The following is a 23,977-nucleotide window of genomic DNA, read 5'->3' on the forward strand; positions in this document are numbered from 1 at the left end:
CGGCGTACCCGAACCGACCAAATTGGCGGCCTCGGGGCATGTCAGTAGATGGGATTTGTGGATTGCACGTTTGGGGTAAACCAGGAGCACCCCGGGATGATTAGGTAAAGGCCAAAGAGAATGAGTAAAAGCAAGCATGCATGCATATCATTATGATTATGATTATCTATCTGTTGACAGCTTTCTTGCAGGCATTATATTAGTAATAGCATTAGTTGGTTTGCTATATGTTCTTTTTTGAAATACATATGCCTGAATAGACCTAGTGGGCGAGTCGGCGCGGTCGGCGGCCGAACTCACTAGGAATTTCGTTGTAGTTCTCACACCACCACTAGCCCTGCAGATCCATGCGCGAGCGGGGCGGCGGAGGATCGAGGCAAGGGATTATTGCCGTAGATTGCCTTCAAAGTTATAGGCATACCCTATGTACATATTCAACTTTTGTATGTTGAACTAGAAATGTAAAGAGATGTAAACTTTATGTTTTGGGATGAATGACAATGTGATGTACATGAATGAATGTAATAGTTTAGTTTACTTGTATTGGATTAAAATGTAATCAAATGACATGTATGTGGAATGGTTTAGTGTATTAGCATAGATGCTTTCACTTGTGACTTAGTTGTTGCTTGCCCTCGAGCAAGCCTTGTATAATTGCAATCTCTTGTTTGATTTGCTTGTATTATATATGTTGTTAGAGCTTGGGCGGACAGGGGAGGTGTTGTCCGTTCGGCGTCTGTCGGCATGCCCGAACCATGCCCGAACCGACCAAATTGGCGGCCTCGGGGCATGACACTAGGGCTAAAATAAGGTTTTGGTAGATATGAGATCTAACTAGGGTTTGATCTCTTGTAGCCTTAATTGAAGGAAAAGTTGACGCGTTGGGAGACTCGTAACGAGATTCCAATAAATCTAAGCCAAGAAATTAAGGAAAACCCCCATTTCGGCTTCGTTTGCCAAGAGCGGCAAGTAAAAATCGTGAAACTTGAATCGTAGCCTTCCGGCATCCCTACGAGGTGGGTGGTGCTTTCCGAAATCATCGAATTTCTCTTTATGTCTAAATGTCACCCATTGAGTATGTATATGAATATGTAGGATTTATGCATTGTAGGGTTAAAATGAGAATATGTTGATATATATTGCTTGCATGCTTTTAGTATAAAGATGCATATGAGTTGTTAATAAGCTATTGAACAAGTGTGAACCCTATAGATGTGTGAATTGAGACATGGACTAGTTGAGTTAAAGAACATGGTGACACCGTGATATTATGATAAATGATTGAGATAGCACTTTGTGACATTGAATGCTAGAGAATAGAACACATAGTGTGTTGTGGCATTGTGGACATGGCATCCTCATTATTGTGAATTGGATCACACTCGCCTATAAGTCTTGGCTTGAGGGTGGTAGCTCCCCCTCAAGCGCTGAGCTCCGGAGTAGTCATCACTGGGTTGGAGTTTCCCTAGAGGACGGTCCCGTCGGGTTGTAGTGAGTATCTCCCCGATAGCAGGGATTTGGTTTGTGAGTTTTTGGGCAAAAACTACGGGTGTACAAGCATAATAGTTGCATTTGTTTAGAATGGTTATCTATCTATCTGCTTCTTCTACTTATGCCTGGTTTAGACCTAGTGGAAAAGTCGGCGGAGTCAGCGGCCGAACCCACTGGGAACTTTCTTGTAGTTCTCACCTATTGTTTTTACAGATCCAGGTCCGAGCGAGGCGGTCGAGGACCGTGGTAAGGGTATCGCACCCTAGATAGCGACGACCCGAGTATAGTTCATACCTCGCGATTTTCATCTTCTGTATATGATGAACAAAGTTGTATAGTTGTATAAATGATGTAAAAGACTTATGTTTTGGGAGAATGATAATGTAAGTAAGTAAATTCTCGAAATCCGAGAGTTGAACTTCGTTTGGAATCGACTTATTGTCGACTTGGTATGCTTCGGAAAGTCCGAATGTGGCGAAAACGCGAAAAGCGCATTAGGGAGGACCTTGGAGAGTTGAGGATTGCAAAGTTTGCAAGTTGCACAACTTCATAACTCTCGGGGTCCGGACCCTAAAGGCAGGGTCCGGACCCCGTACCTGCGAAAAAGCTCCCATGGGCTTGAGAATCTCAAGTATGCAATTTGCACACTTTCGCAACTCTCGGGGTCCGGACCCTAGCTTTAGGGTCCGGACCCCGCACCACTAAATGCCCCATTTTGGGCTGTTACAAGGTGGCAAAGTTGAGGGGCTAAAATGCAATGTTACATGAGTGGAGGCTACATGAGAGCTCTTGCTCTCTCTCTCTTCTCATTTCTTTCCCAAAACCTAACCTAAACACTCCTCTCTCTCTCTCTCTAGAGCTCTTTGCTCTCTCTCTCTCTTGAAGGTGAAAGGAGGAGTAGAAGGAGAAGAAGGTCAATAAAGAAGCATCATCTTCTTTATCTTCTTCCTCAAGTTGGAGAAAGCTTTTGGAGGTAAGCTCCAACCTTGTTAATGGTGAAATTCTAGGGTTAGGGTTAAATACTCTAGAATTGATTTTGGGTAAACCCTATGATGCTAGTGGTATCCTAATTGCATGTATATAGGGTTTGAATGGAGTAGTTTGCACTAATTGCAACCTAGGGCTCCGAAATAGGTTTTTGGGAAATCGATGAGTTTGATCTCATTTGGTTGGTTGTAAACTCAATTGGTTGTAAACGCATCGGCGAAGTCAATTTGACAATTCGTCGAGTTGGTGTGAAGTCCTTGGCAAAAGGGACGGTCGTAGCCTTCGTTCCTATTCGGAGAGCCGAAGCAACGTTCTAAGAGATTGCCGAGTTCCGTTCCTTGAGTTGTAGCATCGCCAACAGGTGGGTGGTGACCATCCCGAAACAGTTGAACTGCTCCCTATGTCTAAGTTTATTGTTGACTATATTTGCATATTGAGCATGATACATATAGGGTGTTTAGATGCTTGTATCTATTCTTGCATGCTAGTAGTAGCTTCATTGGTTTCGCACTTGAACCTAGTATGCATGAGGTTAGTGTGATATGGCTTAGAACCCTATATGAGATGATATGTGATGGATTGGAACCTAGGTAAATGATAACCTAGTGATTATGTCTTATGTGGATGAAAACCTAGTAAAGTGTAAACTAGTGTATTGGAAACATGTAACAAGAACGAATGGCATCTAGTTAATGTTGAACACATGAATGAGTAGCATATGAGAACCTTAGTGTAGTTGAAACACTAGGATGTCGAGCATAGGAACACATTGATTCCATGATGATGATAACCCTAGTTGGTAGGGTATCCTCAGTTGACGAGGATTGGATCGAACTCACATAGCCTGTCTGCGCTTGTAGTGGTCGCTCCACACAAGCTGTGCACTCCGGAGTTTTGGTCACTAGAGGGGCAGTCGTGAGCTGCCCGGACAGTAGCTAGCTGTCCGCAAGCGGTCTCGGGGGTGTAGCCGAGTGATTAAAATCTCCTCCCCTATGAGACTTTGAGATGTGAGATGGTGGCGAACCTTCGGGTTAGCCGAGTGATTGGATAATCTAATGAATTATATCGTTATTGAGCATGATAGCTTGGTAGTTAGCCTTTACTTATGTTGCATGCATGCTTATGGATTGAGGCATGGTAGAATACTTGCATTTTCTTTACTATGTTATTGCCTTCAAGTTTATCTATCTATCTAACAGCCTATGCCTGCTTAGACCTAGTGGGGAGATCGGCGGAGTCGGCGGCTTAACCCACTGGGAACTATGGACAATAGTTCTCACCCCACTTTATTGCAGGGCCAAGCTCGAGTACCCCCGGCGAGGATCGTGGTAAGGGCTTAGCGCCCTAGGGTTAATAGATGCCTCCTATGTACATTAGAGCTACCTTGTATATACATGAGAGTAGATGTTGTATAGGTGTGAGATATGTTGGAAGATTGTAAACCTATGTTTATATTTTGGAAGTTTAAATGTAATCAAATGTACTAAAGGTTGCATGAATGTAATAGATAAGTATCTCTCTTTTATTCACTTGTTTATTACTCGTGATGCTTGCTCTTAGTTGTTTAGCACTGGTTGTGCTCTCGCTGTTGTTGTAAGATCGTGTATGTATTCAAGTGTTTTTCTGGGAACTTGTTGTACATGATCTCGTTGTTTAGCCTTGGGCGGACAGGGGAGGTCCTGTTCGTTCGGCGTCTGTTCGACGCACCCGAATCTGACCAAATTGGTAGCAGGTCTCGGGGCGTGACAGATAATCATGTGATGTATGAATGAAAGAAAAGAATGAATGTAGTTGTAATATGCTTGTATATGGTTAAAAGTAATCATGATACTTGTGTGAGTGTGATGATAGTATAGAACTTTCACTTTGGTTGTTGCTTGCCATCGTGCAAGCCATGTATATATGTTTGTATTCGCTTGCCCTAAATTATATACATGTTGATACTTGTGTTGAGCCTTGGGCGGACAGAGGAGGTGCTTTCCGTCCGGTGTCTGTTGACGTGCACGAACTGACCAAATCGGCGGTCCCGGGGCGTGACATAAATTGCATGCTTCTGATATAAGTAGGCAACTATTGTTGATAGCTTTGAACTTACGATGCAAGAAAATAGTGGTGTATGTACCCTGAAGATACCATGAACTAGTTGTATGAACATAGAAAACAAAGTGGAACACTAGGTGTCATTATGAACTACTTGTATGGACATAGAAAATAAAGTGGAACACTAGGTGTCATTATGAGCATCAGACATGAACTTAGTGACAGAACTATGGATTGGATATAACTTGTTGTACAAGTGGAGGACTATGATATTGTGTGTCGAGGTTATACATGTAGCATATGCTAGGTGTTTTTTCTATAGTTGCATGTACCGTGAGACATTGTACGCCTGGCTATGATTATGTAGTGTATAGAGGTATTCTGCTGTAGTGCACGTGACTTGAGAAGAGCATGCTAGGGATTTGTAGATCCCTAGATATTGTCACTATGATTAGTAGGTAGGTTCTCTAGATAAGAGAACTAGATCGTACTATTCTAGATTGTGGAGATTGCAACTCCACAAGTAGTGAGTTCCAGAGTGTCACACGATATGGGATTGGGTCATGGTGGTGCCTACCTAGCAGACGCCCCAAGGTAGGTGATTGGGTCGCGTAGCACCTCCCCACATAGCTTAGAGATGCAAGTAGGGCTCGACCTTACGGTAAGCATAGTAGGTCTCGTATTTGTGTACCTCGTAGAGAGAATATAGTAGTAGTATCACATGTTGGATGATGAGTCGACTATGCCTCCTCAATAGACAGTTCAAGATGGGTGATTTGGTCGCATAACGCCCTCCCCACATGGCTGAGAGGTGTGAAATGGGCTTGACCTTATAGCGAGCCAACCTGATTGGGTAAGGGGTAAATAGGGGGTCATGTTAAGCGTATTGGGTCTTGGTCCTTATTTTCATTTCGTAAAGGCATAGTAATGATTATCCCAATTTATGCAGTATAGTTGTTTACTACATTTTGGTTATCCTATCTATTTATACCTTAATTGGACCTAGTGGAAAAATCACCAAGATCAGCAATCGACTGGGAAACTTCTTTTAGTTCTCACTTTCTGTTTTGCAGAGTCAACCATAAGCTAAGTGGCACCGAACCGAGGCATTAACGTTGCGCCCTAGATAGCAGAGTCACCAAGTATAGGTCACCAGTGGACCAGAAAAGAAAAAGGAAATGTAAATGTATTTTGGAAAAGAAAGTGTAATAGAGAGCTAAAGTCGTATTGTGGAAAAGTAAATGTATTGATGGTAGAAAGTTGTATTATGTTTAAAGTTGAAAAGTGTATGTGAAAATGAAAATGTTCCAATGTGGTAATAGTTTACTTTTCATTCTTATGATATGCCATTCTACTATATGTGTTATGTTGTTTTTTCTGGGTGAAATTCTATGTGCAGGTTTTGTTTACACCTTGGGCGGATAGAAGAAACTCCGTATGTTCACCGGGGCTGTGCACGTGCCTGTGCAGCTTCCACTGTGGAACAGGACAGGGCGTGATAGCCGATCACCCTTGACTCCCTCACGTGCACTGGGAGGGCCGATCACCCTCGACTCCCACACAGCATTAGAGTGTCGATCACCGTTGACTCCTTATGTGGTACTTAGGAGAGCCAATCTCCTTCAACTTCAAGTAGCTACCAATTGAAAAGTAGTACGAGCTCCCTCAGCTCTCCGTAAGTTATAGTATCTACTGATTGAAGAATAGTATTGTAATATACCGAAAATTCGAAAAATAAAAATGTCGAACTTTAGTCANTAGCGGGTGAGTTCCTGCGATGATGGACTTAATGTGAAGCAAGTTAATGTGGCGATACCCCCGGGTTAGCCTTGAGATTAAAGAACAAAGAGCAAAGAACAAGTAGAAAGAACAAAGAATAAAGAGTAAAGTGAAAAGAACAAAGAAATTGTATAATCTACATTCATTTAATGTTGAGCATATTTCTGTTTTATTGTTCAGGCATATTAGCATCATGTATAGATTGGTTACTATATGCAGCTTATCCTTTCTATTATGCCTGAGTTAGTCCTAGTGGGAAAGTCGGTGATATTGAGGCCGAACCCACTGGGAATTTTGTTGTAGTTCTCACCCCACTATTTCTACAGAGCCGGGACCGAGCGAGCCGGCGAACGACCGAGGTAAAGGTATCGCGCCTTAGTCAGAGGCCACCAAAGTTGGGTTTCATTTTATAGTAAAGTACCCTATGATCATCTTTTGTATTTGATGATTTAAGATGTTAATGTATAAAGCAAAGAAAAGAATGTAAAGCTTATTTGAGTTAGATGTGATGTAAAAAGAAATGATGCAATGTGTAATGAAGTACAAGGAATCATGAATGTAAATGGATGCAATGTATATGATCAAAAACGAATCATAATACTTGTAAATGTTTAGTTTTCCTTTCTTTCACTAATAGCTATTGCTTACCCTCGTGTAAGCCGTTTGTGTATGTTTTCACTAGTGCATTTCTTGTTTGAATTTGTACATGTGATGAGCCTTGGGCGGATAGGGGAAACTCTGTCCGTTCGGCGTCTGTTTGACGTGCTCGGGCCGGCCCAAATTGGTATCGGTCCCGGGGCGTGACAAGTATGGCCTCACTCGGCTCTCCATGAGGCAATGTAAAATAGAACCAATTAAATAGATGGTTAAAGACATGCGGTAATTTTGGTAAACATGTAACTAAAAGCATAATGACATCGTGTTACATTTGAGGTATTATAATTGTAAATTTAACTATTGCATTTCTATTTGAAAAAGATATATTGATATCATTATTTATCTACTAATACCTCTTTTGGACCGAGTAAGTATAGAACGTCACTTTCAACAATTGCGGTCACTGGGAATAACCGAAGTACCCACCTATGTTGTTTTACCCTTTTTCAGCCTATGATTGCCAATGAGGCATGTGAATGCAGCAAAAATGTCGAAAATAGTGGACCTAGAGCGAGTTCTAATTGTACCCTTTTGGTAAACAAAGAAAGACTATTTTGGATTACTATTATATACCATAAACTTTAAATTTAAATTTATATTTGTTTTTGTTTATTATGATAGTTTATTGTATCCATATCGTGCATGCCATTATATAAGTTGGTATATGATTCCGCTTCGTGCTGGTAAAAAAACCCTTGCCCGTTTAATTGATCTGTTGCCAGTGCTTGAGCGGGCCCAACTCACGGTATCGGGGCGTGACAGCCATGAAAATTAAACCTTCTGAGGGAAACCAATAAAAGAGCTGCCATAATGCGATTATGTGAATGTTCTCATAACTTTAAGCAAATACGAGTAACAGAGATAAGACATAAAGCAGTCCAATTCATGCAAATCACTTATATATAAGGCCCGATTGATTTTGGAATGCGCTGTCTGAACACATCTTTGATAACCCAATAATCAAAAAGTGCTTTAGAGCTATCCTTCCTCTAATGCTACGAAATGGTGGTAAAACTGCTACTGAAAAGCATATGGTAGGATGCTTCCCAGGTGGCGGTTCCCACCATCACTTTAAAGCATCGGACAGGAGCTAAACCACTTTAAGATTTTCTGCACCCGGTAAAGCGTCAAAGTAGGTGCCCTTTTGGAAATCACATTCCCAAACAAAGGCAAATGTGCCAAGAATAGTTACTTTAACCCGAGCGCAAATGACAACTTCGGCCGAGACTTATTCTTGCCCAATAGCTTCATCTGATTAGCCCGCTCTTCTTCTTCTTCCATCTTTTTTCTACGCATTGCTTCTTCCTTTTGCTTTTGGAGCCGCTCCAATTCCTGATAGCGCTCTAGCTCTTTTTGCTGCTGTTCTAAAGCTTCCCTCCGCTGGGCCTCCTCAACTCTCCTTCGATTCTCCTCGAGCATCTTATCCAGCTCTTCTCTCTCTCTTCTTTCTTGTTCCTACAAACCCAAATAAAACATCACCTATGGTATAGCACAAAAGGAAACGAAAGATGACAAAAAGATAAGGCTGTCATTCAATTGGTTAGTTGGATCTCATTTAAGCATAAAATCAAGCTTCAGTTCCAGACATTACCACATATAAAAGCCTAGCATTCAATTGCTTAGCTCACTGAGATGGATAACATAAGCAAAGTTAAGGCAGGAAATTCACAAGTTACTCATTTTAAGGGCAAGACCAGTTGATGTACGTAGAAACTGCAGAAAGAAAAACATATCAAACTCTATATCCAACTCGTTGCAACTAATCAGATACCTGCACAAAGTGGACATTCAAATTGCACGCCAACCAAATCTTCTAAAGAAAGAAACCAAAGCGATGAAATATGATAAAAACATAAAACTTTACAGGAAGCCATACCGCTTTCTTCATGGCCTCAAGCAAAGCTGCTTCTTTTTCTTTCTCAAGCTGGGCTGCAACCTCCTCAAGAAGCTTCTTTCGGCCTTCCTCTATTCGATGTTGTATCTCTAGTTTGATCTCCTCAGAGTTCAAACTCTCCTCAACTCTCTTCCTAATGGCTTCTTCAATTCTCCTAGCAGTTTCCTCTTCTAGTAATCTTAATTCAGCTTCTTTTTGACGCCTGTCGGAAAAAGCAGCAAGTTAAAGAAGGAACTGTTCTTGAATTGAACAACAGCTACATTGGTGTCAATGAATGTCTTCAAAGCCAGACAAAGCCATAAAACTAAATCATCAAAGCAAGGATTAACTATAAACTTTTTTTTTCAGGGTTAGCTACAAGTTTCTTTCCATCTGGCAGTATATTCAAATACAAGCTTTATGCTTTCCAGGCATACCTCTCTAAAGATTCCAGATCCAAACAAATGAGTTTTCAAACTGGTCAACAGTAGATAAAGGTGTCACCAATTGCATCATCAAATATAACAAGTGGAACTATAGCAGTACCTTCCTTCAGTAAAAGCCTGTGAAGAAGAATGTCAAGCAACCTGTGGCATTGTATAAACTAATTACTTAAACACTTCAATTCTATAATTAAAGAATACTTTTCACCGAAGCTGACTTGAAAGGATAATGAACTTTTTTTGTTTGACAAAAATTCTTATTTTGCCAAGTGGAATACATGTCAAAATGACCCCATCTCTAGGCAAAACGTTTAGAAATAGGAAATGCAATAATCCAAAAGATAGGTTGCCAAAAGTTTACTCACTTTAAAGGCTTAACTTTGGTGTTTCCTAGTGTATCACTAGCTTTGATTTCATTATTGCTGGTGCTGATATTTCTTTCAAACGGATAATGCCATCAGCTTCATTTCCTTCTATAAATTTAAATATATGTAGATATTTAGTTTATGGGGTTCAAGAAATTTTTTCTTCTCAAACTAAAGAAAAGAGATGCATTTCTTGAAAACAGAAAATGCCAACTAAAGATAGGACATTTCTTTAAAACAGAAAATGCCGTTGGTTTTTTATTTCATTCTATAAGTTCAAATATTTGTAAATATTTAGTTTATGGGGTTCATGAAAATTTTATCCTTCTCCGACTAGAGATAAGAGATGCACAGGACATTACAGTTGAATATGTATTTCCTCTGAAATCACAGGTAGCCAAATGCTCCCTAAGAAAAGGATTTTTGAGAACGACTATGGTATAAGGCAAGGATTTAAGTGCCGTGGCACGGGGTCGTGCCAGAAACTTGCCGGCATGGTGCGTGCCGAACCGTGCAGATGCGTGCCGGTCAAAAAAATTCTTGTGTGCCGACACATAACAGTATGAAATATTTATTTTCTTTAGCAACAAAATATTCTAACTAGTTATTATGCCTTTTTATCACATCTTTTGAGCTTTATTGAGGAAATTACTTACTAATTTAAATAATAAAGGGTTTTGCGCTGTGTCATCGGTAAGGGATCTGTATCGTGCCGGTATCTTGTTGGCACGGTACTGCCAAGTAGTAATAATTCTTCATCCATCCTTCACTCCTAGATTTTATCAGCCCTTTTTATCAACTTTGTTTAAAATTCAGGTCCAAAATTCACCTATTTTATTGCTTCTTGAGCAGGCAGACATAGCCAGATAAACAGCATTATTCACTAGCTCAAATCCCAAGGAAACAAAACACAAGAATCAACATATTTTGCCACCCCTTAACATGCCTAGTTCATATCATGCTGGAAAGTTATCAGATAACTTGACCAAGTTCCACAAGAAATCAACAAATACTTCTCAAATAAAAGCAATTTATAAATCATCTCGGAGGTCACATGAATTTTGAATTTCATTTGAAGAAACATTAAAATTTCAAGCAATTTTTCTGTAAAATAAATCAAAGAGAAAATAATGCAAGCTACTAGAGTTTAGTGACAAAGAAATACAGTAGCACATTAAAATCTTTCTCTAGCACTAAATCAAAGTTAAATTGTATGATGAGTCAATAAACAAAAGAAGTGTTGATCATAGACTCAAATATACCACCAGAGAGCTTATGTAATTAGCATATTCCTATAATGCATAGTTACTTCATTTTAACTGCCATATCTGTATTTGTTATGTAACAATTAATGATAACAGAAATATATTGATATAATAGACATCAGGAAAATACTAAGCAATAACCCAGCAAATAAAGAAGATTACTGTCAACTATTTTGGCTATTGTAAATTTCTTTATTTGTAAGATCAATTAATGGGTTGTGGGTACGGACCGATCAGAAAATGATCTCACTAAATATATCCATAAACAGCCATCATGCATCTGCCGTATACATGAGTGAAGGGCCTCATGATACGTTACGTATAGGTGGGTCTCAAATCTCTAATGTAGAAACTTTATTCATGTTATGCATTTTTATTTCTACAGATACTATGATTTTACCTTTTAAACACCTCATTTGTAGATGATGCATTGCTATTAGTAAGTTTGCTACAATATCAGTATTTTACAGATACTATTTTTAACTCTTTCCTTCATGGATGTGCTGTGAATGATTACTACAATAATTTACTCTCAAAGTTTTGTTATATCATGTCATATCGAATAGCTACCAGGTCTTTCTAAATAATATTTTCTTTTTCTTAACAATTTGTGTGAATATGCATCTCACCTTCTTGAGACGCATGCCTGGAAAGTGCATATCGTGTCTAGGCTCCAAAAGCCTAGGAGCACCTTTTTGAGCTTCACACCTTTTAAAACACCAATGCAGACGAATTACTTTTAACTAAGTTGCTTCTTCAACAATAATAATAACCAAAGGCATGGAAAAATAACTTTCCATCCATAACTGCTACTAAAACGATCATTGTCTCAAGCACAACATGCTTGAAGAATGCTAAGCCTGAACAGTATTATTGCAGAACAAATTACAAAAAAGGTAGGCATGTCAACTCACAAGTTTATCAGAGAGAGAGAGAGAGAGAGAGAGAGAGAGAGTGATACAAAAAGCAAACAACAAAGTAAATAGTGGTTATTAAAAAAAGTGGTAGCAATGCCAACAAAAAAAAAGAAAAAAAAAAAATTATATGATTCTACCTTTTCTTTTCTTCTTCTTCCTTCCTTTGTTTCTCAATAGCATTTTTACGCTCTGAGGACCCAAGACTAGGACTCCGAGAATTAGGTAGAGGAGAGTTCGTGCTGCTCCTACTTCTTCGCCTTCTGTATCGTCTTGGCGAAGGCGAACGGCTTTTACGCCTCCTAGGTGTCAGAGAACGGCTTTTACGCCAACTTGGAGAAGGAGAGCGACTTTTCCTCCTATAGTGTAAAAGATACTATTGTGAGGACAAAATATAGAATGTCATAATATAATATGAGAATACTTACCTCCTATGGCAGGAAAAACGAGACTAGTGACTGTATATAACAAGTACAGTAACAGTCTTTGTTTGCTCCATCTTTTTAACCAAAGGTACTCTGGTAAGCCCAAAAACCCAAGGATAATGCTATAGCATCCACCACCTGGTTATACTGGTCCTTTTATTGGTGGAAACGCGCGGAAAAAAAATCAAACCATCCACAATTTTCATTTTCTTCAAACATTTTAAAAGTTCTGAAAAGCCAATTTGCAGAGTTCAAAAAGTTCTCTAGTTCTCTTAGACCAACTAAAATTCTCCAACCACCAAGAAAGACCATTATTGCCAAAATCAGATGACCTCACACTGTTGCCACTGCTCATGGAGATAACAAATTAACAACAATAAATGAAATGAAACAATTGCCTGTCAGAAATTAGCCGCCATAGAAGCAACTTCAAGATCAACATGATTGACAAATTGTATTTTGGCAAAAACTACAAAACAGCATTATCCTGAAAAGTAAAAGGGTAATAAACAAGGAATTTTATATGCATACGACATATACCATAAGTATATGTGTACCTATTTGTAATAAAGGTGAAGTGACAGGAACCTATTTGTCCACATAGGTACTCTTCCCATTCATCCTCATACAAGAGGAAAGGAGGAAAAAAAGAAACGAACTCTACATCTCATATACAACAGATAATACCAATATCCTCTTATCTAACAATAGGACTGCTAGAAACAAGAAAATAATATTTTTTAAAAAAAAAAGATCAATTGGAAAATTACTTCATTGTCTTTGTTGAGTAAATGGTGATAAAGATAAGGCAAATAGTAACAATTATCATGAGCATGCGATAGTATCAACACTACAGATCAAGACAATTTTCCAATTCTTTAAAGCCTCAATTGTGTCACCATATGCTACATTTTGTACAAAACAATGTGACAAAATTTACCAAATCATGACCAGGCTGATCAATACTTGAAATTGCCGTAGAAAAATACTGCCATATCATCATAATCTTTGTCTGAGGAAGAGATAACAAATTTCAAATGCTTCCCGTACAATTACAATTACAAAATCAAGCAATCAGAATAGGATCTAGCATCTATTTACGCAATCATAACCGACATTGAAATTGACATTTTATCCGGTGAACGATTATGCAACTATTTCACAATCACCTCAAAATATCAAGGACTTTATAAATTGTCACTACTTTCGTGACGTCCAGCTAAAGGGGTCACCCATCCTAGAACTATTCTAGTCCAAGCACGCTTAACCCCCTTAGCCTCTTAAGACTAGCCACAATCCAAAATGTTATAATCGAGTTAAGCGGTTTTGCCCTATTATATCTCATACATAAGACTATTCCAAATCCTAGGGTGTCACATTTTTCCCCCTTTAAGTTCTAATGTCCTCGTTAGACTCAAGCACACACACAGGCACCAGGCGATGTAAGACTCGTCTCGATAGCCTTAGCAGATCTTGTGGAGAGCCACGCTACACCCACAACGCTGGTCAGCCAAGGAGTCGTGCTCTACCGTTGTATGACCTTAGCTCAGCCGGAACTCATCTCACATTTTCGGCTAGTGATTGGCTTTGATACCAACTGTGACGCCTCACTCACGCGTGAGTCACCCATCCTAGAACTATTCTAGTCCTAGCACGCTTAACCCTCGTAACCTCTTGTGCCTAGTCACCGCCAAAAATGCTATAGTCGGGCTAAGAAATTTATCCCTAATGTATTTCATATATAAGACTATTCTAAATCCTAGGATGTCACAACTTTAGCCCTCTAATATACAATCAAATTTATATAGTTTCGTCTCCCGTAATGTCTTCAATGATGCAAGATTCTTGTGCTGGTCAGGCAATCAACTAGTTGGCACGGTCTGCAGGTACACGGACCCCCTAACCACCTAGGCATTTAGGCAAACTTCTCAATGACTTAGACAAGCAAAAAACATATCTAGAGCTAACTTCAGAAAAGTTAAATCATGAGGTAAAACACCTAATGGCTTAGGCAAGCAATAAACATATCTAAAAATAATAACTTTCTAAAAGTTTAAACAAATACAGTCTCAATTGTCTAAATCATAAGCAGTTGCAACATATAAGAAGCCTAGTTCTAAGGGGGGGAAAAAATCTAAATAAACAACAAGATGCCTAACCTCTTGGCCACTATTAATTATTCAAGAGATATCTAATCCTCATTTGTAAAAAATTCTTTGTTTTTCCATGCTCTTCTTATCCTCATCATATAAACATTCTTTTCAAAGGCTACACACATATGAGTGTCTAAATGAACCAAAGATTTACTTTTCTTAATAGATCGATTGAATGCCTTCCTTATTTACATTTTATGTTTTAGTTTTCTAATCTAGTTCTTTGATTTCAAGACCTTCCGATGGTCCTCTTTAATTTCGTATGGTTTTATTAGGCAAAGAAACAAAAAAATAAAAATAAAAAAAAAAATCAGTAGTAATCTTTTCCTTTCTATGTTTAGAACTAAAAATGTGGAGTTCGCCAATTCAGTAACAACAACAAAATTAACGAAGTTCATTCCCAAATTCCTAACTCAAAGAAATTGAGAAAGTGAATTTGGAAATGCGACCCCAACAATCTACCAGTCTCTTACGAAGATGAAACAGACTTTGGTTCCACTTGATTCTTCAGCCCACTACAATATGAAATTACAAAAGAGGGACGAGTTGAGGGATCTCCCAAGCCATGATTTATTAGACCTTGCATATAAAGAATAAATCTACAAATGAAGTTTGAGGTAGAAAAGAAAATAAATGGCCAAGTTTTTGACAAGCAATATCACCTATAAGAATAAGGAGATCGGCTGCGATCTCTTCTGCTTCTCCTGCTGCTGTACCGCGGAGACGGAGACCGCCTTCTCCGGTGGGAGGGAGACCGAGACAACGTCCGAGGCATCTACACCAACAAACCCTTCTAAATCAACCACTCTGTCGACAAAATTAAACGATCAGAATCAGCTGGTCTCTCCTTCTCAAGGACCCTATAGAACCCTATAAACGGATAGAAACCCTGATCGAACCGAGGAAAAAACGAGAGCGACAAGATCAGGCGCGGCAAATTACGCAGAGATACGGAAGGCGCTTAGGAGATTGTTTGAAAGGAGCGAGAGGGAGAGAGATGGAGAGAGAGAGAGAGAGAGACGGGGAAAGAAGCCCTAAACCTAATAAGAAGTGAAAGAGAGAGAGAGAGAGAGCGGAGAGGAGAAGAAACGCGGAGGAAGAGCCTTCGGATTGGAACGGTGACGGAAGAGTTCGGGGCGGCCGCAGAAAGGGAAGAATTTTTTTTATAAATAACCCTATCAATTCTTATAATTATAAAAATAATTTTGTTAAAAAAATAATTATAAAAATAAAAATAAACCTTTAAATGCGGTGAATGATTCACCGCATTCGTAATTTCTCATTAGGAGTAGAAAAAAAATAAAAACAGTGAACCATTCACCGCTTTTATCATCGTAAAAATATAAAAAGAAGTGAGAAAAAAAAAAAAAGCGGTGAATGGTTCACCGCTTTTAAAAGCAGTGAATCATTCACCGCTTTCATAGAACTATATTTATAAATAAAAATTTAATAGGTCTATTTTTAGAATAAAATTTTAGGAGACGACTATTGCACTAAAAAACCCCAAAAAATAGAGGGAGGGTAGGATTGGATGGTACGAGGACGAATCGAGTCGAATTTTTTTTATAAATAATCCTATTGATTTTTATAATTATAAAAATATTTTTTAAAAAAATTAATTATAAAAATAGAACTCTAAATGCAATGAACCATTCATCGCATTCATAACTCATATTTAGAAATAGAAAAAGAATAAAAGCGGTAAACCATTCACCACTTTTACCATCGTAGAAATTTAGAAAGATGTGGGAAAAAGAAAGAAAGCGGTAAGGGTGTGTTTGGTTGCTTGTAAAAGCACCCTGAAAAATTCTTTTATGTTGAAAAGTGGGTTTCGGATGTTTGGTTGGTAGTAAAAAAAATTTTCGGGCCCGGAAAATTTTTTTTACAAAATGGGCCGAAAACAGGCGTTTTCGTTTTCCGCTCAAATTGAGCGGAAAACGAAAAGCGCAAAACCGCGCCGGGGAGAAAAGCGCGCTGTCCACGAGGTCGAGCGGCCCTCGTGGACCGCGCAGAGAGGCGCGCGAAGAGAGAGGTCCATGGACCCTCTCTCTACACCTATATATATATATATATATATATATAGAGTCCGGCTACTATGCTATCGGTAGCACGGAGCGCTCCGTGCTACCAAGTTGTTTCCGATGATGCGGCTTCCAAATCGACGATCGGCTCCGTTAGACTTGATCTACACTATTGAAAGTATTTGGAAACTAAATTTCAGATTTTTTCGACATCATTTGACTAGTGATCCAAAGATCTCAAAATTGACAATTTTAACGGCCGATGTGGTGTGTTTGTGAGTTTAACGGTGTAAAACAATCCAAATGCGATGAAAATTTTATAGAAAATTCTTTTCACTATTTAGAGTAAGATCAATATATCTGATCTTGAATTTAAATCTTTTATCATTATTTTTTATGAGATTTTTATTTTCAGCCGTTCAATTTTAGACTACTTGTTTGTTAGGTAAATGATATCGAAAAATTATGAAATTTAGTTTCTAAATACTTTCAATAGTGTAGATCAACTCTAACGGAGCCGATCGTCGATTTGAAAGCCACATCATCGAAAACAACTTGGTAGCACGGAGCGCTCCGTGCTACCGATAGTATAGTAGCCTAGCTCTATATATATATATATATATGAGTTCGGCTACTATACTATCGATAGTACCAAGCCCTTGGTACTATTGAGTTTTCTACCGTTAAATCTACCCTGTGATCATTTCCACCCGGTAGAATATACTATTAAACCAACCATCCACTCAACCCTAGGGGACCACTATCATCCTAACCGCATATCCTTTCATCCAACGGTCGAAAACTCAATAGTACCAAAGGCTTAGTACTGTTGATAGTAATAGTATAGTAGCATAATTCTATATATATATATATATATATATATATAGAGAGAGAGAGAGAGAGAGAGAGAGAGAGAGAGAGAGTCCGGCTAAGATACTATTGATAACACCAAGCGCTTGGTACTATCGAATTTTTCACCATTAGATTTAACCTGTTGACTATTTTCACCCGTTAGATTATACTATTCAACCAACAACTTACTCAACCTTAAGGGACCCACATCACCCTAACCGTACATTCCTTTATCCAAAAGTCGAAAACCAAATAGCACCGATAGCTAGCTATAGCTAGCTACTATTGGTAGTATTCCAGTCTAGTTCTGTATATATGTAGGGGCAATTATATAGAGTCCGGTTATGATGCTATTGATAGCACCAAGCAGTTGAGGCTACTGAGTTTTCCACCATTATATTTAATCCTTTAGCTATAATTTAGCCTAGCACCGATAGCTAGCTATAGCTAGCTACTATTGGTAGTATTCCAGTCTAGTTCTGTATATATGTAGGGGCAATTATATAGAGTCCGGTTATGATGCTATTGATAGCACCAAGCAGTTGAGGCTACTGAGTTTTCCACCATTATATTTAATCCTTTAGCTATAATTTAGCCTAGCACCGATAGCTAGCTATAGCTAGCTACTATTGGTAGTATTTCAGTCTAGTTCTATATATATGTAGGGGCAATTANTATATAATAATAATATTAAAAATATATAATAATGATATTTATAATAATTATATATTATTAATTATATAATATATATAATTATAATATCAAATTATAATAGTATATTAATTATTATATAATAATAATATATATAATAAAAAATATATTACATAGGTTTTTCACTACTTTTCTTTTCCTTCAACCAAACAACCATCATTGAAAATTATTTTTCTTTTCCTATAAACCAAACACTACGCTACGTAAAATTTTTTTCCACCGAAAATTTTTTTCCACGAAAATTTTTTTTTCGCAGTTTTACGTCAAACCAAACAGCCCCTAAATGGTTCACCGCTTTTAAAAGCGGTGAACCATTCACCGCTTTTATAGGACCATATTTATAAATAAAAATTAACAGGTTTATTTTTAGAATAAAATTTTAGAAGAAAACTATTGCACTGAAAACCCGATCGAGTCCATGGTTTTCTCATCTTTTTTTTTTTAATCTTTTTTTTAACCCTGAGGAAAGGGCTTTTCCCGTGGCCCCTAAAAATGGAACTAAAATTTTAAGAGTGTTTAAGCCTCGTTTGAAATTGAGGGGAGATTGTATTATGTGCGATGAGAAATTACGATAGAAAAATATTTTATTTATTTTCGTACGTAATTTTGCATTACGTCAGTTACGATATATTTTTTACGATCCCACTGAAGTACACAAAAACATATGCCTATATACTTTTACCCCAACTCTGTTTTATCTAATAGTATCGGATAAGCCGCAATACCAAACTAAGCCTTATCCCGATTTTCTAAAAATAATTCTAAGTCCAAAAGTAATTTTGGACTCAATATAGCTTTAGGCAATAAGAGTTGAAAATTTTAATTTTACTTTTCAAAATCAAAAAATTAATTTTTTAAGTCCAAAATAAGAAACAGAAAAAAACTGCATCTCCAAAACTGACTCCCACCGCAATTTTCCCACTTAAAAATTTTATTAAAATACCCAAACTATTCCTAAACAAATAACATAATTCTACTATATCCTTTTATATTCAATTAGGGTGTGTTTGGTTCGCTTCTTTTTTATCCGGAAATCGGAATCGAAATGGGCAAACCCGTTTGTGGGTGTTTGATATGCGGGAATCCATTCCGATTCCGATAACACTTGGGGTGTTTGGTTCGCTTCTTTTTCACCATGGAATCGGAATCGAAATGGGCGAACCCGTTTGTGGGTGTTTGATATGCGGGAATCCATTCCGATTCCGATTCCACTTAGAGTGTTTGGTTCACTTCTTTTTCACCCTGGAATCGGAATCAAAATGGGCAAACCCGTTTGTGGGTGTTTGATACGCGGGAATCCATTCCGATTCCAATTCCCAAGTGGAATGGAAATCCCCCAATAACTTCTTTTTCCAATCCGGCCTGGAATTTGAAACGGATATTTATTCGAATTACATTTATTTTTTCAACTTTTTTAATTAAAATATGAGTTTAAATTTAAATATTAAATATATAATTTTAAATTTTAATTTGAACTTAAATTAAAAATTAAAATTTAATCAAGTATTTCGAATCTAACTTATGAATTTGAAAATAAATTAAATTTTAATTTATATAAAGTTTTATTCAAATTTTATTTAAAACTCATAGATTCAAATTAAAATTTAAATTGTAATTTTAAGTTTGAATTTGAATAAATCNCCGATTCCTGAGTAGAATGGGAATCCCCTAATCACCTCTTTTTTCAATCCGGCCTAGGAGGTCGGATTGGAAGTTGAATCCGGACAGAATGGATATTTATTCGGATTAAATTTATTTTTTCAACTTTTTTAATTAAAATATGAGTTAAAATTTAAAAATTAAATATATAATTTTAAATTTTAATTTGAACTTAAATTAAAAATTAAAATTTAATCAAGTATTTCAAATCTAATTTATGAATTTTAATTTATATAAAGTTTTATTCAAATTTTATTTAAAACTCATAGATTCAAATTAAAATTTAAATTGTAATTTTAAGTTTGAATTTGAATAAATCATAATTTAGTTTCATATTTTGAATTATCCACTCAACTTCAAAGTTTAATTTTTTTTTTTAAAAAAAAGATTTAAAATTTTGACATTATTTCAAAATTTTGATGTAAATTTTTAATATTTAATTTTCAATTTGAATTTAAATTTATTATAAAGATAAAGTTAGTATATTAATTCGATTATGTTTTTTATATCCACCTGAACCAAATACCGACAATGAGAATGATTTATTCCGATTCCGATTTAGGTGATGAACCAAACAGAATTAGGTAATGAGTCATTCTGATTTCGATTCCAGCTTATTTTGATTCCGATTCTGATTCCGATTCCGACTTCAAACCAAACACGCCCTTAATATTTTTAACAACCTTCTTCTCTCTCCTATTCATTATTCTCATTTACTCTTCCTAGAAGATAACTCTCTTCCCAACTCTTCTCTAACAAATTTTTTTTTTCACTTTGTCACACCCCGAGACCCGCCTATTTGGTCGGATTCGGGCATGCCGACAAACTGCCGAACGAACAGAGTTTTTCCGATACGTCCTAGGCGTCGCAATCAATACAATACAGGAGGTTCCAACTAGGAACAGTATTCAATCATAGATTGCATGAGGAAGTATCAAAAGCATAATTACTATGTTATTACAAGCATTCAACTCATAAGCATCTTAACATATTACATTTTTGCTTACACTGAACTTTCAAATTACAATCTAGTTATTACAAATTTATTATAAGTTTATTTCTCTCATTTCTAACTCCTAAGCTAGACTACTTCGGGGTACCGCTATCTCTGGTCTCGGGGAAGGGCGCTATCTACGGAGCTACGCTCTTTCCTCGCGCCGCCGCCCCGCTAGCGTGTGAACCTGTAACCCCCAAAACCACACGGGGGTGAGAACTATATAAATATAGTTTCCAGTGGGTACGGCCACCCAAGGAAAAAGCTCGACCCACCAGTTCCAAGGAGGCACTGCAACATGTTAGTCCAACAGATATCCAACAGATATTCATGCAAGTATTGAAATACATGTTATGCCTCTCTACATGCAATATGAAAATCATGCAATTATGCAACCAACTAGTAAATCAATTGATTCTACATTCAATTCTGCTATCCATAGCTCATATCGCTTAGCTCTAAGGTGGCATTTGGTTCGGGAACAAGGGGGGAATAAGCCCTTATTTCCCCCTTTGTTCCCAAACGGTATGTTTGGTTCCCGGGAACAGTAATCTCGAACTAGCTGGTATAAGACTGGAACTGCTGTTCCACCCGTTTCCTGGAACAAGCTTGTTCCTCGATGAGAACAAGATTAATTAAAATCAAAATTTAATTTTAATGGGAGTAAATTATTAATTAATCTAATTTATATATTTAAATCATTATTTATTATTTTAATAATTAAATAATTAAATAATTTATTATTTATAATTAATTATTACTAATTAGATAATTATTATTATTAATTTATTATTTATTTATTATTTATTATTAATTAATTAATAATTATTATTATTATTTATTAATAATTATTAATAATTATTATTATTAATAATTAGATAATCAATATTATTATTAATTTATTATTTATAATTAATTAATAAGAATAATTAATAATTATTATTATTTATTTAATAATTAATAATAATAATTATTATTATTATTAATTAGATAATCGATATTATTAATTTATTATTTATTATTAATTAATAATTATTATTATTATTTATAATTAATTATTAATAATTAATTTCTTATTTATTTTTAAATAATATTTTTATCTTAATTAATTACATAATATAATTTTAATTTCAAATTATAATTCTTATTCCTCTAGTTCCAATCTAATCATCCAAACACTATTTACCTTATTCCTAGGAACAACCCAATTTTCATCCAAACGCAAAATTGGTCTAGTTCTTGCTTATACCTGAACTTGTACCTAATCTTAGAACTAGCAGTTCTTACTTATACCCGAACCAAATGCAGCCTAAGTTTCTACTACCTTAGGTTCACAGCTCAAGTCCAACTTGTTTCTAAGGTCTCTATTACCTTAGCTCTTGCCATTTATCACTAGCTTTTAAGATTTCTACCACCTTAACCAACCTATCCACACGACTCGGTGTCGAGTCAATCATCCGCGGACTACCGAGTATTGGCTGCTACAACAGGCCACCGCACTCCATGACTTAGCCACCTAGCGACGAAATCGTCGCACACGCCCAACACTGGCTCAAGTCACCTGGCGGCATAATCCAATAACTGGCTTAACCATCTGACGGCAAAATCGTCACACACGCCGAACAATGGTTTAGCCCTGGGCGACGAAATCGTCGCACACGCCCAACACCTCCTCTCGGTGTTCCATAAGTCCTGGGATTCCGAAATCAATTTTCCACATCTCAAAGGTAGTCACACACCTTATGCTGTCGACCTATCTAGGTTTGACCTATGCACATCTTAGTGGCCCTGCTACCACTATAATCCGCAACTTAGGTTCAACCATGCTAGGTTCTATGTCATCTATATCTAGTTCTCAACTTCTAGGTTCACTTATTCAACCTATGTTTACTAACGCTAGGTTCATGTCCAACCTATGTTTAATAATACTAGGTTTAATGCCACTCGATCTACTTGGCATCCTAGTTGTCCAAATCGAGTATTTCAGTTTACACGTCCTTGTTTTCCAATGTCGAGTTCTCTACATCATATCATCATGCGTCATCTAGTATTTCTATATTATGTCAACATGCATTCATCTAGCATATATATCCACATGTACATCTCAAGGGTAGATAACATCAACTAAGCATTATATGATTCATGCATTCATATTACCATTCACACCCTACCACTATATGTATATGCATCAACATTAACCACAAATCATCATTATCATTCAATGGTAGTTCAACATAGCATTTGTAATGAACCGAAACTCGGTAGAAAATATCGAACTTTACTCAAATTGGTTAAAGTTGTCGAGAGAAATAGTTGGACAAGTTCTATTTAGCATTCCTGTCACGCCCCGGGACCGATTTTAAAAGCCATTACCATTTTGAAATCTCAGAGTCGCGGAAGATGTGCCATTTTTTTTTTTTTTCCAACCTGGCCCACGTGACGTACAGACCCGCCACAAATACAAAGTTCCTCTGTCCACTCGGGCAGAGTCTCCTTTGTATTTGCACGGCGTACCAACGGATACAACAGGATCACAACCACAACCTACATTTACCAATCAACAACCAAAGCATGATATGCATTTCCATACAGCTAACAATCCTTAGAATGATGCATGCCTCTAAGCACTCCTTAGGCGCTGGATGATGCAATGCACAATACAACAACCATCCTATTTAAAAGTGCTCCCCACACAGAAGCTTTTATTTTTGAACTCTAATTCATTCATCATGAAAAACCATTTGAAAACCTTTTGAAAACTGTTTCCCACACGGAAACTCTATTTTGAAAACCGACTACCTCGAGGGGTAGAAAACCACGATGCGTAAATCCATAAATACAAATCCGAGAACCACAAAGTATACAAACATCCCAAAACTGAAGATCCATAAACCAAATCCACAATTCCACAAATCCACAAATTCAACCAGCTCACAACATTCAAACATCAAGTATGATCATCTAACTGAACCATATAAACTAACTAAGCTATAACAACAGAATAGTAAGGATAAAAACTAAATCGATAACCTGGGTCGGAAGCTCTATCGACCGCTACGAACGTACCTCACGTCTCGTCCCAAAACTCAACGCCTGCAATACCTGAAAAATAGTGGGGGAGGTGAGAACATGTAAACATGTCTCCCCTCCCAGTGGGTACCGCAAGCCGATGAAGGCGAGGAGTACTCACCGGATCAGGAAGAGCTAAACAACAGTACGGGTCAGTAGAAAATACAGTAGCAATAATAATGAATGAAAGAGACATATATATGAAAGAAAGTACAACTACCGCTACTGTAATGAACAACTGAATGTATACATGTAACAAGACTATAGTAGCAAGACAAT

The 23,977-nt window shown here is 37.2% G+C and overlaps 1 protein-coding gene across 9 annotated transcripts; it reads right to left on the minus strand.

Moving 5' to 3' along the window:
• LOC109721682 (uncharacterized protein At1g10890) lies at positions 7,771 to 15,545 on the minus strand. Of its 9 annotated transcripts, none has more exons than XM_020249414.1 (7): positions 15,335 to 15,540; positions 15,055 to 15,199; positions 11,955 to 12,173; positions 9,374 to 9,414; positions 9,265 to 9,268; positions 8,831 to 9,050; positions 7,771 to 8,409 (listed from the first exon to the last, which is right to left on the minus strand). In XM_020249414.1, exons 2-7 carry the CDS (start codon positions 15,165 to 15,167, stop codon positions 8,143 to 8,145), a joined length of 864 nt encoding a protein of 287 aa, XP_020105003.1. In that variant the 5' UTR covers positions 15,168 to 15,199; positions 15,335 to 15,540; the 3' UTR covers positions 7,771 to 8,142. The 9 variants fall into 9 exon arrangements, 6 of the variants coding, with proteins under 6 accessions (XP_020105003.1, XP_020105001.1, XP_020105004.1 ...); XM_020249412.1 differs by having other exon boundaries at positions 15,292 to 15,540; XM_020249415.1 differs by having other exon boundaries at positions 15,433 to 15,535.

Source organism: Ananas comosus, linkage group 15 (genome assembly GCF_001540865.1).
Source record: "Ananas comosus cultivar F153 linkage group 15, ASM154086v1, whole genome shotgun sequence".
NCBI classification, from domain to species: Eukaryota; Viridiplantae; Streptophyta; class Magnoliopsida; order Poales; family Bromeliaceae; genus Ananas; species Ananas comosus.

Excerpts from the sequence above, each read along its gene's own strand:
- LOC109721682 (XM_020249414.1), bottom strand. The coding sequence starts at position 15,167 with ATGCCTCGGACGTTGTCTCGGTCTCCCTCCCACCGGAGAAGGCGGTCT. Across the intron at positions 12,174-15,054 it reads CGATCTCCTTATTCTTATAG|GAGGAAAAGTCGCTCTCCTT; the intron begins GTGATATTGCTT and ends TTTACACTATAG. Across the intron at positions 9,415-11,954 it reads GAAGAAGAAGAAAAGAAAAG|GTTGCTTGACATTCTTCTTC; the intron begins GTAGAATCATAT and ends ACAATGCCACAG.